Raw genomic sequence first — 13,633 nt, 5'->3', positions numbered from 1 at the left:
TGTCTGTTTTCCAGGAGCTGGGCTGATAAAAATTCGTGGCCACCCGGCAATGTGCTGGTTGTGAGACTGGCTTCTAGTTGCCCCTGTGCCTCTTGTGCTCTGATTTTAATCCAACAGCCCCCACAGCCCTGAGCTCCCTTTTCTGCAAAAATCAAAGGTGATCTATCATTTCTAGAGAAACCTCCTCTAGGGAATTTTACATAATGTTCTGAAAGCCAGAAGTAACGGGTCCTCTGGAAATGCTAAGCAAAGAGTATTCAGCGGCCTCTGTAACAGCAGTGTTGTCAGTACCAGACTTCAACCTCTTTAGCCCTCAAAGGGCATGGATGCACGTAGCGCGCTGAACACATGCACATCACGAGAGGCTGTGCTCCGTCCAGAATTACAGCTGGAAAGGAAACAGTCGACAAAACGAAACGACGGCCTACCAGATGGGGGAAGATATTTGCAAATTGTTTGACCCATGAGAGATTAATATCCAGCATGTATAAACAGCTCATACAACTTAACATCAAAAACAACAAAATAAAACCAAATAAAAAGAACCAACCCGGTTAAAAAAACGGGCAGAAGACATTTTCCAAAGAGGAAATGAGGATGGCCAACAAGCACATTCAAAGAATGTGCTAATCAAGGAAGTACAAATCAAACTAATCAAGGAACTGCAGATCAAAACCACAATGAGATATCGCCTCACTCCTGTCAGAATGGCCATCATCAAAAAGAACACAAATAACACATGTTGGCGAACATGGAGAAAAAGAAGCTCTAGTAGACTGTTGGTGGGAACGTAAATGGGTGCAGCTACTGTGGAAAACAGTATGGAGGTTTCTCAAAAAACGAAAAATAGAACTACCACATGAGCCAGCAGTTCCACTCCTGGGTATATATCCGAAAAAAACCAAAAACACGAATTCAAGAAGATACATGCACCCCAGTGTTCATAGCAGCACTATTTACAATAGCTAAGACATGGAAGCAACCTAAGTGTCCATCAATAGATGAATGATAAACAAGATTATATATATATTTTATATATATATACACACACACACACATGCACAATGGAATACTACTCAGCCATGCAAAAGAATGAAATTTTGCCGTTTGCAACAACATGGATGGACTTGCAGGGCATTATGCTAAGTGAAGTAAGTCAGACAGAGAAAGACAAATACTGTATGATATCATTTATATTTGGAATCTTAAAATTACAAAAAACTATTGAATATAACAAAAAAGAAGCAGAGTCACAGATATAAAGAACAAACTACTGATTACCAGTGGGGAGGGGGTGAGGGAGTGGGAGACACAAACTATCGGTGTAAGATAGACTCAAGGATGTATTGTACAGCACGGGGAATATGGCCAATATTTTGTAATAACTGTAAATGGAAAGTAACCTTTAAAAATTGTATAAAATTTTTTTTTAATTTTTTTAAAGAATTACAGCTGGGGGCTTCCCTGGTGGTACAGTGGTTGAGAGTCCGCCTGCCAAAGCAGGGGACATGGGTTTGTGCCCCGGTCCGGGAAGATCCCACATGCCGCGGAGCGGCTGGACCTGTGAGCCGTGGCCGTTGAGCCTGCGTGTCCGGAGCCTGTGCTCCGCAACGGGAGAGGCCACAACAGTGAGAGGCCCACATACTGCAAAAAGGAAAAAAAAAACAGAATTACAGCTGGGACACTGCTGTCCAGTTGACTATTGTCAAAGACACGCCCCTTTCTTCCTCATTTATTCATCCAGGATGTCCTGTCCATTTGTTTGGAAAATGATGGAAAACGAACGATCGTAAACAGAAATACCTCTCCCTTTTGTAGAAAGAGCCATCTGAAGAGGGACTAAAGAGGGAGGGAGATTCCAGTGGCAGGCGCTGAGCCGGGCGAAGCGGGGGTCCATCCCCAGCAGCCCAGCACTGCTTTCTTGCCCAGATAACCGAATAAATTTAACAAACTCCAGCTGCATCCTGACCATTTATGTCAGAGATGGGCTTTTTCCTGTAAGTGTAAACCACACTTCTGACAGCTTTTATGGACAAAAATCAAGTCTTTCTTTCATGAACATTTATTCCTTCGGTGCAGCCTCCCGGTGGCAGAGACGATGACCTCCCATAAGGTCAACAGGCATCTTCAGGACCAGGGTGTGGGGGGTGATTGGCTGCAGGGCAGAGAAGATAATTCACTCATCTGTGCAAAACGGGAAAGGATTTTGAGTCTTGAGGCTGGAGATCATACGATCTACTCATTATACATTTTATCTTAAAAAAAACTTTTTTTAATTTCACAGGTACATATACCAGGCCCAGGAGGCTCTCTGTCACGATCCTCTTGGAACAAATGCTGCATGTTACTGGGGAAAACTAACAGGAAACCTAGCATGTGCACACCTCTAACCTGATTCCCTGAAGCATTTAATTATAACAACACGAGGCTGGGTTTCGGCTTGTTCATGGGGCACTCGCACCTTCTCTCTAACCTTGCTTCATCAAAATATCCTTAAGAAGTGGAAGTCGAACATTTATCAGGATCATTTCAAGGCAAGGGATGGGGGGCAAGTCACTTATTCCCTCTTCTCCTGAAAGCATCAATCTGCTTTTCCCTCTCTTGACTCTTGCTGGTGTCTGAGTCTATAGGAAAGTGTGCTGTACTGTGAACTTTTCTCTAGGCTGTTCTATATGCTGAAACCAAGAGACTAACAGAAGACAGAGACTTTAAGACACGTAATCTAGAAAAAAAGTAGAAAGACAGCTTACTCATGCATTCAACAAACATTTATTGAGTGTCTGCTTTGTACATGGCACTGGGCTGGATTCTGTAAGAAACATAAACATAAATGATATCTGCCTGCCAGAGCTTACACTACAGCAGGCTCTAGGGAGGTTTTAAACCCCCGTGGAAGGGGGTTTAAATACACACACACACACACACACACACACACACACACACACAGTGTGCTAATTTCCTTTAGTGGAAGGGAGGTGTTCTATGGACCACAGAGGAGAGACCATCCAAAACCAGAAGTAGGAAGGGGTTGCTCATCATTTAGGCTCTACTGCTGGCTAGACCCGTGGTCTTAAGCAAGTTACTTAGCTACTCTGAGCCTCGGTTTCTAAAAGCTTTCTGCTTTTAGAATCTGCCTTTAAAGTCAAGATGGTCTCGTTGAGGCCTCTAGCACAAGACCTGACTCTCAAGGGACATTGGGTGGGATGAGTGATGTAACCAACCATGTGAATATGACTTGAGGAGAGAGAGCTCACCATGGGTGGAGGTAATCAAAGAAAGCTTCACAGAGAAGAGGGGGTATAAGCTGAATCCTGACAGGTGAGTCAGGATTTAAAGAAGAAGAGGAAGAAATGTGGAGTGGATGTGGGGAGAGGGCAACCCTGGCAAGATGGAAATGTCATTGGTGAAGGGCAGAGGTAGGAAAGGCAGATGCGTATGCAATGAGTAGACGTGTCTGGATGGAAGAGAAGGTCACAGTGAAATCAGAGGACGAGTGTCAGCATTGCAGAGAGCCTGGAAGACGGGCCTAGGGGTTCAGGGGATGTTAGGACTCACGGGACATAAGGACCACCTTGTCTGACCCTTCATTTTACAGGTGAGGGAACTGAGACTCAGAAAACTTGCCCCAGGCCAAGAGACTGAATGACAGTCTCATGTTATATCCACTATGCAGTGATTTTCTAATGGGGTGCTCTGGAACCCTAAGTTTCCATAGAGAGGCCTCAGTGGCCTCCATATGAAAAAGGGGAGAGGAAGCTGGGGCCATTCCAACAACTTACCACTTGGATATACTAGGAGGTCACATGAGGTCTCACTTGGGCTTTTAGAGGAGTCTCCTAATTAAAAAAAAGAAAGAAAAAAAATCTCCACTTTGCTACAGCATGGTAGTTAATTAGTTAGTGATTATAGACTAGAGCTTTTGAAGATTCCGACTACACATAAGACTGACTCTTCTTATGAGAGGTATAAGCAAGAGGTTCATGCAATGTAGGTGCACATGGAGGTCCAGTCCCGCCAGAACTTCATGAAAAATCACTGCACTTGACTTGGATTCTGTTTTCAAGACTCAGAGTCTCCATGATACCCTGTAATAAGCAGTTATTTGATACATAAACATCTAGCTGACGTAAGAGAAGAGGTAACTACTCCAGACCCCCAGGACCCAAGACTATTCTAGGACTCTTCTACTTCCTTAAAGCCCGTGACATGTTTTATTTAAGTCTGAAGAGTTTCCCGGTTTCTTTCCTGTGCTGGCCAACGTTCATTTTGACCTCATGGGGGAAAGTAATAGGAGAGGGGAGCGCACAAAGAGGAAATACATGTGTGATGGGTCAGAGATGATTAAAGATGATTTGAATAAAGTATTAGTGTCCAGCAGGTTTGCAGGAAGGAAGAGTGATTCCGGATACTCAGATGCCTTACAAAATACAAAGCTGATTGTCAGGGGCTAGTTTATGTCACGCCTGAAGTGAGCTTTTCTTTAGAGCAAGACTGTAATCCTAAGAAAGCAGTTTTTAAAGAAATCAAACTTGATCGATGGACAGTAAACCAAACAACACACACACTGGTCACTTCCTTTCTGCTGTTGGCTTCTACAGACCAGGAATTAGCACACACCTCTGTGTGTGCGTGCGGGCGTGTGTGTGTGTATTGTTGTTGTTGTTTTAACCCACAAAACAGCCCTGTGAGGAGGATACTTCCCTCACCTTACTGATGAGGGAACTGACTCTATAACTTGCCAGGTCCCATGAATAACAACACAGGGCAAAGCTGATTTCAACCCAGGTCTAGATAACTCAAAACATTGCACTTCTAGAGCAAAGTCCAGACTCTGGAATATTCAGTAGACTTGTTGCCGCTGGTTTGACTTGAGTCGATAGTTTATGGTGGTTGGTAGAAAAACAAGGTTCGGAAATCAGGTGGCAAAAGCCGGGCCCTTCTCTTAGTGGAGTCAAGTGCGTGCTGTCCTGCCTCCCAGGGGCCTGGTTCATCCCTTGAGAAGTAACTGCTTCCCTTCTGCTCCCTTTCAGCTCTTCGTAAGAGAACCTGAAAAGCGCCTGGGGGTGAGGGGAGACATCCGCCAGCACCCCTTGTTTCGGGAGATCAATTGGGAAGAGCTGGAAAGGAAGGAGATTGACCCTCCGTTCAGGCCTAAGGTGGTAAGGAGCCTCTGGGGCCCTGTGGTCCTGCCAGCACAGTCCTCACATCACACCCAGGCTGCCGGGGCCTCGACTTCCCACCCACCCTCTGCAGTTCTTGGAAGAAAGTCTTCTTTAATCAGGCTGTTGGTCTGGGTGGGAGGGGGTGTTACTCACTGGCAGAATTTAACCTGTGTGATCAAATGTATTTGTGTGAAGAACGGATCACCACGTGTACATGCCTTAGACTGAACATGTATATGTGGGGATGACCCTCAGATGCCATGTGGAGCTTTGCACAGGTGTGTCCAGGCTTCAGGGTCACAGTCCGCATGACCCAAACCTCAGTATAAACCCTGCATCCTTTGACGGGAGCTTTGGATCCATGTTTTCTGTGATATTTATGAAAGTTTCTCGGACATTTGTCATCTGTTCATATAACTACAGACCCCAATGGTAACTGGTAGGTGTTTCTTCATTTAAGAAGTAAACTGATACTTAGAAAAAGACTGGTCTCTAAATTCCCATGTATATACCCACCAGCAAGAGCCACCAACCTCCCCGAGAAAAGGCAGAACTTCCTGGGTCACCATAAAATGAAGCAAAGATGAGATGAAAAAGTTCCGGAGATGGATGGCCCAACGTGAATGTGCTTCACGCCCCTAAACTGTACATTAAAATGGTTAGAATGGTCATTTTTAGGTTATGTACATTTTACCACAACTTAAAGAGTAAATAATAATTTTTTAAGGAGGACAGCAAAGTGGTGGATTTGCCATCTTTACCCATTCCTGGTGATTCTGGGAATAAGGTAGCAAACGACCTGGGTAGACATGAACCATCTTCGCATGGCGGTGGCACAGGCTCATGGATTTCAAAGCAGAGCGTTCACTCCAGAAAGTATCTTCTGTTATTAGTCGTGCCAGAAGCAGCCCTGTGCCCCCAGGGCAGGAAGAGTTACTTGTGCTCAACATTTGTCCTAAGCTCTGGAGATGTTCCAAGGGTCCTACCGGCTGGCCTCTAGCACTCTTACTATTCGTAACAGCACCATTGCTACTACATGGGTTAATAATTTGTTTATGATATGATGAATTTTTGCCTTTTTCCAGCTCATCAGGACAACGTCATTCATGTCTCAGCTTCCATGGTAGACTGCAATGGACTCAAGATTTTCCACATAAAAATCAGACATTTCAGCTCTGCTTTCCCTATGCGACAATTCCCAGTTCCTCCCGTAGGAAGGGATTTCCCTGACCCGTGGTCTGAGTGGCTGTTTGTAGGCAGAGACCACAGACCACTGGCCTCAGCAGCTCAGGGGCCCCTTGAGGGTGGGATGGGCCTGGATCTTAGTCACACTCACGTAAGGGTGACATTTGATTACGGTTGCTTTTAATCTTAGAAAGCTGACGTATACACCATCCTGAACAGTATTTATAAATAGGTCTCTTTCTCTGTCATGGGCACCAGTGGACCAGGTGACCAGAAGGGAGCTCACCCCAATCTGTGTTGTCTCTGGAAGACAGTCCAAGATGTTTAATAATAAAATTAATGTGGGATTCTTTTCCCATATAGGCCATTACAGAGTATGAGTAGAGTTCTGTGTGCCACACAGTAGGTCCTTATTAGGAATCTAAAACGGAGTGGATGCATGTATGTGTATGACTGATTCACTTTGCTGTACACCTGAAACTAACGCAACGTTGTAAATCAATTATACTCCAGTAAAAATTTTAAAAATAAAAGAATAAAATTAATTTGAGTAGGGGAACCAATGGTAGTGAAGGATATCGATCACCGGGATATATAATCTGCAAAACTCCTGCGATCCTGCGCCCCCTCTGCTCCCACCCCAACCTACCACTCCCCCCATCCACTGTCCCCTGTAGACTAAAAAGACAGAGATCAAATTGGGGCTTACCACTTTTTCAAAGGTTGTCAGTCCTGCTTCATGTAAAGTTATTTGAATGTACACATCATGGAATTCCCGTGTACGAATTTAATTACACTACTGATACGCTGATGAGTCAGGATCTTAGAGATGTTCAATAAAGGCCCTATACAATCATCTATCAGTATTACTTTCGTTGATTTGCAGGTGCCAACGTTTTCTTATGCAGATTAGAGCCTAGATGACAAAAGCCATGTCTTGAATGAATCATGAATTCAGTGGCTGATTTTCCTCTCTTTTTCTCCCCACCCCTTAAACGCTGGTCAAGAAATCACCGTACGACTGCAGCAATTTCGACAAAGAATTCTTGAATGAAAAGCCCCGGCTGTCATTTGCAGACAGAGCGCTGATCAACAGCATGGACCAGAACATGTTCCGGAACTTTTCCTTCATGAATCCAGGGATGGAGAAGCTGATATCCTGAACTCGCCTCTCCAGACACACGAAGGGATTTGCTTTCTCTCTGTGAACCGGTTCAAGTGACACTTCTTGGGTTCCTTTTCAACTTGGAAAAGAAAAGAAACACTCAACAATAAAGGCCGAGCTCTTTGACCTCCTCACGGACTTTGCATCTGCAGCCAACAATAAAGGCTGAGCCCTTTGACCTCCTCACCGACTTTGCATCTGTAGCAGAAACCAGCTCTGCTTCACTAATGACGATGCCCTTTGGATTCTCCCCTGTCATCTCTCACAGCCACTCTTGAAGTTAGGTCCTTCCTTACTGTAGTTATTTACTTGAAGATGGTTCTCCGCACTGTGAAAGATTTGAAAACTTAATTCCACTCTAAGTTACGGCTCTTCACCTGGGCACCAACTCCTGATCAGTGACATACGTGTTGACTCAAGGAGCAGAGTCCAGACTTCTCAAGACTGAAAGTGCACATTGCCTGGCGTAGCACGGGCATCCACTCGGCCGCAGACAAGTAACCACTAACCCATTTTATTCTGTTCACACCTGGGCGAGTGTCAAGGGTAGGGAGTAGGGGAAGCCCTGAATAGGTTCTTATGGGAATTCTTCATAATAAACATGCTTGTAACTTGAGATTTACACATTCATTCATTCTGATTTAGCCATGAAATTCACAGGCAAGAGGAAAGTGGGGAGAGTTCGTGTCATCCACGTGCCAGACCCCTACTCTGGTTATCTTGTCAACGTAGAATTAAATTCAGAGTCCAATAAAGATAGAGTCATTTTACTCCTGCCAATAAAACCTTTCCATCCATCCATTTTCAGTTGATTTCAGTATCAGTGGCAGTTTCTCATCACCATCCTCACAATAGAACAGGAAAAAAAAAAAATGAAGTGCGTAATTCTTCTAGAGAAAAGGTAACCCATCCCTTTATTATACCATTACTGATGATTTGATGACTCCTACGTCTCTTGAGAGAGACATCCTTCAAGACAAAGACCCATGCATGCTATCTGCCGTGATCTTATTTAATAAGAATTCTAGCTATCCATGTTTAAAATATCTGTGCTGTGTGTATATTTTGATAAAATGTTGTGACTTAATGACAAAGAGGTGCATATGTAAAAATGGAATAAAAAAAAGAAAGAAAGATGCCTCTTCATAGTTTAATTCCCTACTTGCCCCTCCCCCTGCTCCAAACTTGATTCTGTTTTAGTTATCATCAAAATGCAGCTAGAATTAATGTTTTAAATTTTGAGAATCATTAAAAATCCCCAACAGGAGAGAAACTCAGATAACCTTTAAGTTATTAGTATTATATTCCTCCTTTCCTTCCCCACAAGATTTCTTTTTTTTTTTTTTCCACTCACTTTCCAACATACTTTATTCCAGATTCCCTACACAGCCTTCAAAGGACCTGCAGGATGAGGTCTTTAGCCTCCTGCTCTCAACTTTGCTCAACTGGCTTCAGTCCTAGTGGTTTCCCCACCACCCTGACACAGTTCTGCCTCAGGGCCTTTGCACTTCCTGCTCCCAGTACTTGGGATGCTCTTCCCCCCACAAGCTTCTTGAAGGAGTGATCTCCAACCCCAGAACTCAGCTCTGCCCTCCAACTTCTCTCCTGACACTGCTTCCCCCAAGGACGCCCTCTTGCCAGTTCATGTGAAATGTTCTAGCTCCTCATCTACCCCTCTGCAGCTTTTTATACAAGGAAAGACCCTCTCTTTGATCTTGGCCCCTCGGATGTTCTGACACAGCCCTTTGCTCTTTCATTCCCTCCACCTTTGATTACCCACCCCCTGCTACCCTCGGCTGGCCCCTTTCCCTCCTTCCCCAAATCACCTCCAAGTCCCTCTTCCCTCCTTGCTTTCACTTTTCCTTGGTTTTCTCCTCCCACGCCATGCCTTCACGAACGTGCAGCGCAGACAATCTCAATCCTCATCCCCAGTTCCAGCCTCTGCCAGGCTTCACACAGGTTCCACTAACTCATCCTGTTCACTTATGACCTTTATATCTCTTGTAGTCCCTCATTCTATTAACAGCACCATCATGGACCTGGTCATCCAGGCTCAGAACCACAGAGTCCTTGTTGACTATCCGCTCCCCCTTTCTAACCTCCCTCTCTCTCTTACCAAATTCTTATGATTCTGCCTCTGCAACTTTTCCAAACTATATACTTATCTCTACTTTCTCTCCTGCTAATCGTGCCTGGATTATTTAATAGCAGATGAACCAGTGTCCCCATCTTAAGTCTCCTTCTCCATTTTAATTCACATAGACAACATATAAACTGTAGAGTGGGAATAACTTTTCCTCTACCTCTTAGGTTCAGTACCTGAGGGCCTGTGAATTAAATGAACAAAATACCGATGAGCAAGAGAAGCATGCTTTTATCTACACATGCAACATGCGTACACGTGGTGAGGCACTCAAAGGAGTGGTCAGAATTTGGGGCTTAAATAGCTAGCTTACCAGAGGAAAGAGAGGAAGAAGAAAAGCCTCCAACGCAAAGAGCAAATAGGGGTTTCAGGAGACAAGAACGTTTGTGATAACGTTTGTCCGCATAGGTATGAGTGGTCTTCCTGTCTTATTCTCTTCAGGGCCAAAAACTGCCCCCAGATGGAGATTCATGGAAGTAGGTTTACTCAGCCTCACTCCTGGGGTCAGACCCACCCCAAAGAAGGAATTCACGGTGGTCCTTATTTCTCTTAAGTGTCTGCTTTTAGTTAGATAAAGAAAGCTCCAGGAAGGCCTCTCTCTGCATCTACTGAATCTCAAATATCTCTAGCTTAAAATAATTTTTACTATTTATGAAATATAAAAATATTATCTTCAGAAATCAAGGTTATTATCCCACACCCTCACGTTCAAAACGCTGTGTAATCTTCCCTGGCTGAACCCCATCCAGGGCGCCCCACCTTGTCCCCAGACAGCCTCTCTACCATCACCTTTCATCTCTGCCTTTCACTCCCCTGTGCACCCACTGAGCCGGATTTCTTAGCACTGACCGTGAATCCCCATCGTCTCCTGCCTCCAGGCCTTCGGGAAGCTAGTTTTTCTGCCTCGAATGCCGCATTCCCACAAGTTCATGTCTTCCTATCTCCCAAGATCCACTTCAAGTATCAAGACTGCCATGAAACACTCCCGACTTGAGCTGATGTGTCTCTCACCTTGTTAAGGTCCCATCCTATTGTATTTCTCTGTCCATTTCCCAGGCACTCACCATTTTTTCATCAAGCTCTACAAGCATCTGCTTTGCCCCTCTTTCTGGACTGTACACCCCTGAGGGCAGAATCTCTGTCTGGTTTGTCTCTGTCCTTGCCACACCTCCTTGGTATATTCGGGCTCAAAATGAGTTGTTGGGCAGGTGAGGAAGTAAATGAATGCACTGTGTGGTGTCTGAATGGTGGCCCCTCCAAAGGTACGTCCACCTGGCACCTGCGAATATGACCTTACTTGGTAAATGGGTCTCAGCAGGTGTCATTAAGTTAAAGATCTAGAGGTGAGAGCATCCTAGATTTTATGGCTGGACCCTAAATCCAACATCGAGTGTCCTTACAAGAGACAACAGGGCGAAGAGAAGGCCAGGTGAAGATGGAGACAGAGATTGGAGTGAAGCAGCCCCAAGCCCAGGAACACCTGGGGCCACAAGACGCTGGGAGAGGCCAGGACGGGTCCTCCCCTAGAGCCTGCAGAGAGAGCGTGGTCCTGCCAACACCTTGACTTTGAACTTCCGGCCTCCAAAAGTGAGAGAAAATACGTTTCTGTTGTTTTCAAGTCACCCAGCTTATGGTAATTTATGACAGCAGCCTTGGGAAATTGATACACACTATTCTATGAAGCCAGCAGTGCGTTAGGAGAAGGCGGCAGTGAGCTTTGTGCCATCCTGCCCATCCGGCCACCACACGTGCAGGCGGGCCATGCCATCCCTGCCAGGTCTTCACCTCCCTCCTCCCACGGCACAACCTCCCACCATCGCCCAGCTTCTTGTCCACGTGAATTCCCCATCGCGGTTCTTACTCTTCTCTCCATTTTTGTCCTGTCACCTCACTTCCCTCGCCTGCTTTTTCCCTCACCGGCCTTCAATATCCTCTTTGACTGCAGAGCTCAGCTTTTCCGGACACACAGGAAGAAAGCCTCTCTCCGGCGCTTCGTGAGTTGGCATCCTGCCGGTGGGACATCCACACCGCGGTTTATAAACGTGTCAATGTGGTTAAAGAAAATACCCAGTGACACTTGTGAAAGTGCAGGAAGGATGACTATTCAAGGCGGCTGCAGCGATGGGTACTGCAGTAGCGGCGAGACTGCATGGGAAAGCGGGCGTTTATAGAGAAGGGGCGGGGTGCGGGGTGGCGGTGAGGGGCAGGGCAGTGGAGGGAAGATTACTAAGAGGAAACAGCAGCGGGAAGGTGGATTCTGGCTGAACCGACCTATCGGGATCTTGCTGAGGCAAGCCAGGTGATCAGACCTCACCTGGGGGATGAGGAAACCGATCAGGTGCCCCGAGTGAGGGTTCTGGTTAAACTGACTTAGCGAGATTCTTGCTAAACTTGGACAATGCAGAGACAAACAGAGAAACCCTTAGTTGAAAAAGAGTTCAGGAAGGCTGAGTGGAGTTTGGTCAAGGGGAGAATCTTTGACGGTATTTAGAACAAAGACCCCAGCTGCAGCATCGCGAGGGCTTTGGGGTCACAGCTAGTGAAGCTTTCCTCTTGGTGCCAGAACTACTTCCACACAATCTTGAGAGCTTGTTGGCCCCCCTACTGTGAACACACTGGTTGAAAAAAATCACTTCCTATGATCCCATGTGTAAGCCGAGATGTGCTGGGGACATGGGGAGCTGCGGAGAGACTGTGGGTTTGGAAACCAGACAGACCTGAGGTCCAGTCCCAGCTCAGCCATGATAAGCTTTGCAGCATCACTTACCTTCCTGGATGAGATTTTCCCACCTATAAAATGGAGCTTATGGTCCATTATGAGAATAAAAGATGCCCCTGCACAGTGCGGGGAATTAGTGGATGCTTCCTAATGAGAGTCGCTTAATATTTTCAATTTGATCATGAGCCTGAGGGAAGATTATCTATCTATCTATCCACCCATCCATCATCTATATCTCTAGCTATTGATATAACTATATCAATATATCGATAGATGATAGATAGATAGATAATGATGGATGGGTAGGTAGGTAGATGGATGGGTGGATAGACAGGTAGTCTAGAGTGTCTTATAAGTCAAATCAGCAACAAGAGGAATAATTCTTGATTGTCTCTGAGAAGCAGCTCAGAAACAGCCTCTCTGACATTAACTGAGAGTGTTGTGTCCAGCCACCTGGGCCTTTACAGTGTGGACAAAAGAAGACTGAACACCATTAGTGGCAGGGAATTCTTTTTTAAATGCACATCTCCTAGTTCACATATGGTCTTCAAGTTCAGAATGTCTTCTAGGTAGAGTCCATTTATTTTGTTTCCCATCCTGCTACCTGACAAGAGAAGATTTTTGGAAACAGACTATGTCTGGTCCAGAACGATTCCAGCCCTGGCCAGGGTAAGGACAAACACCAACTGAAAACAGGAGCTAATTCTCCCTGTTGAAAATGAGAGAAGAAACTTCTCCCTCTCCTCTCCCTTTTCTTCCAGAATTTCTTTCTCTGTCTTTCTCAAATGTATGTTAAACTTTACATACCTTTTTTTTTTTTTGGAGGTCTCACCACTCAGGAATGTTTTCTCAGGGACCTGGGAGCCACCTTTTTGAAGTGCACACATCAAGGGAGATAGAGCGCCTCTCTCCCGGTTCCCTTGGGAGCATAAGAGCTTGACCTCATGGGCACCTGGCTTCGATTTGCAAAACTACCTCCTGTCCTAAATATATGAGAGTTTTGTTTCTCCTTGGAAATAAAGCCAGTGCAGGTGGTGCCCCAATTACCATGAGAAAGTGAGGATAGACTATGAGTGGGAAAAGACACTGTAAAGTTGCCTCGCTTGAGGACCAGTGATTGTTTCTCTTGAGAACGGGTCTATCACAGGTTGTGTCTGCTTGGCCATCTAAGGGGGTGAAATTCCTTTCTCTCTTTGCAAACTCCCAGTGGGTTGACTGTGACGCACATCACAGTCTGGTTTAATGCCCCCGTGCTCCCG

General features: G+C 45.4%; 1 protein-coding gene across 6 annotated transcripts in view; it reads left to right on the top strand.

Moving 5' to 3' along the window:
* The window catches only part of PRKCQ (protein kinase C theta), a 159,321-nt gene extending 150,693 nt beyond the window's left edge, over positions 1 to 8,628 (top strand). For all 6 annotated transcript variants that reach the window (XM_082649703.1, XM_082649705.1, XM_082649706.1 and 3 more), the window contains 2 exons: positions 5,031 to 5,159; positions 7,355 to 8,628. In XM_082649703.1, coding sequence (XP_082505829.1) covers positions 5,031 to 5,159; positions 7,355 to 7,510 — 285 coding nt within the window. In that variant the 3' untranslated portion in view covers positions 7,511 to 8,628. The remainder of the gene's footprint in view (positions 1 to 5,030; positions 5,160 to 7,354) is intronic.
* The last annotated feature ends 5,005 nt before the right edge of the window (positions 8,629 to 13,633 follow it).

Source organism: Grampus griseus, assembly GCF_964374135.1.
Source record: "Grampus griseus genome assembly, chromosome: 2".
Taxonomy (NCBI): domain Eukaryota; kingdom Metazoa; phylum Chordata; class Mammalia; order Artiodactyla; family Delphinidae; genus Grampus; species Grampus griseus.
The sequence above is the reverse complement of the archived record's forward strand: the minus strand, read 5'-3'. Positions and strand labels throughout refer to the sequence as shown.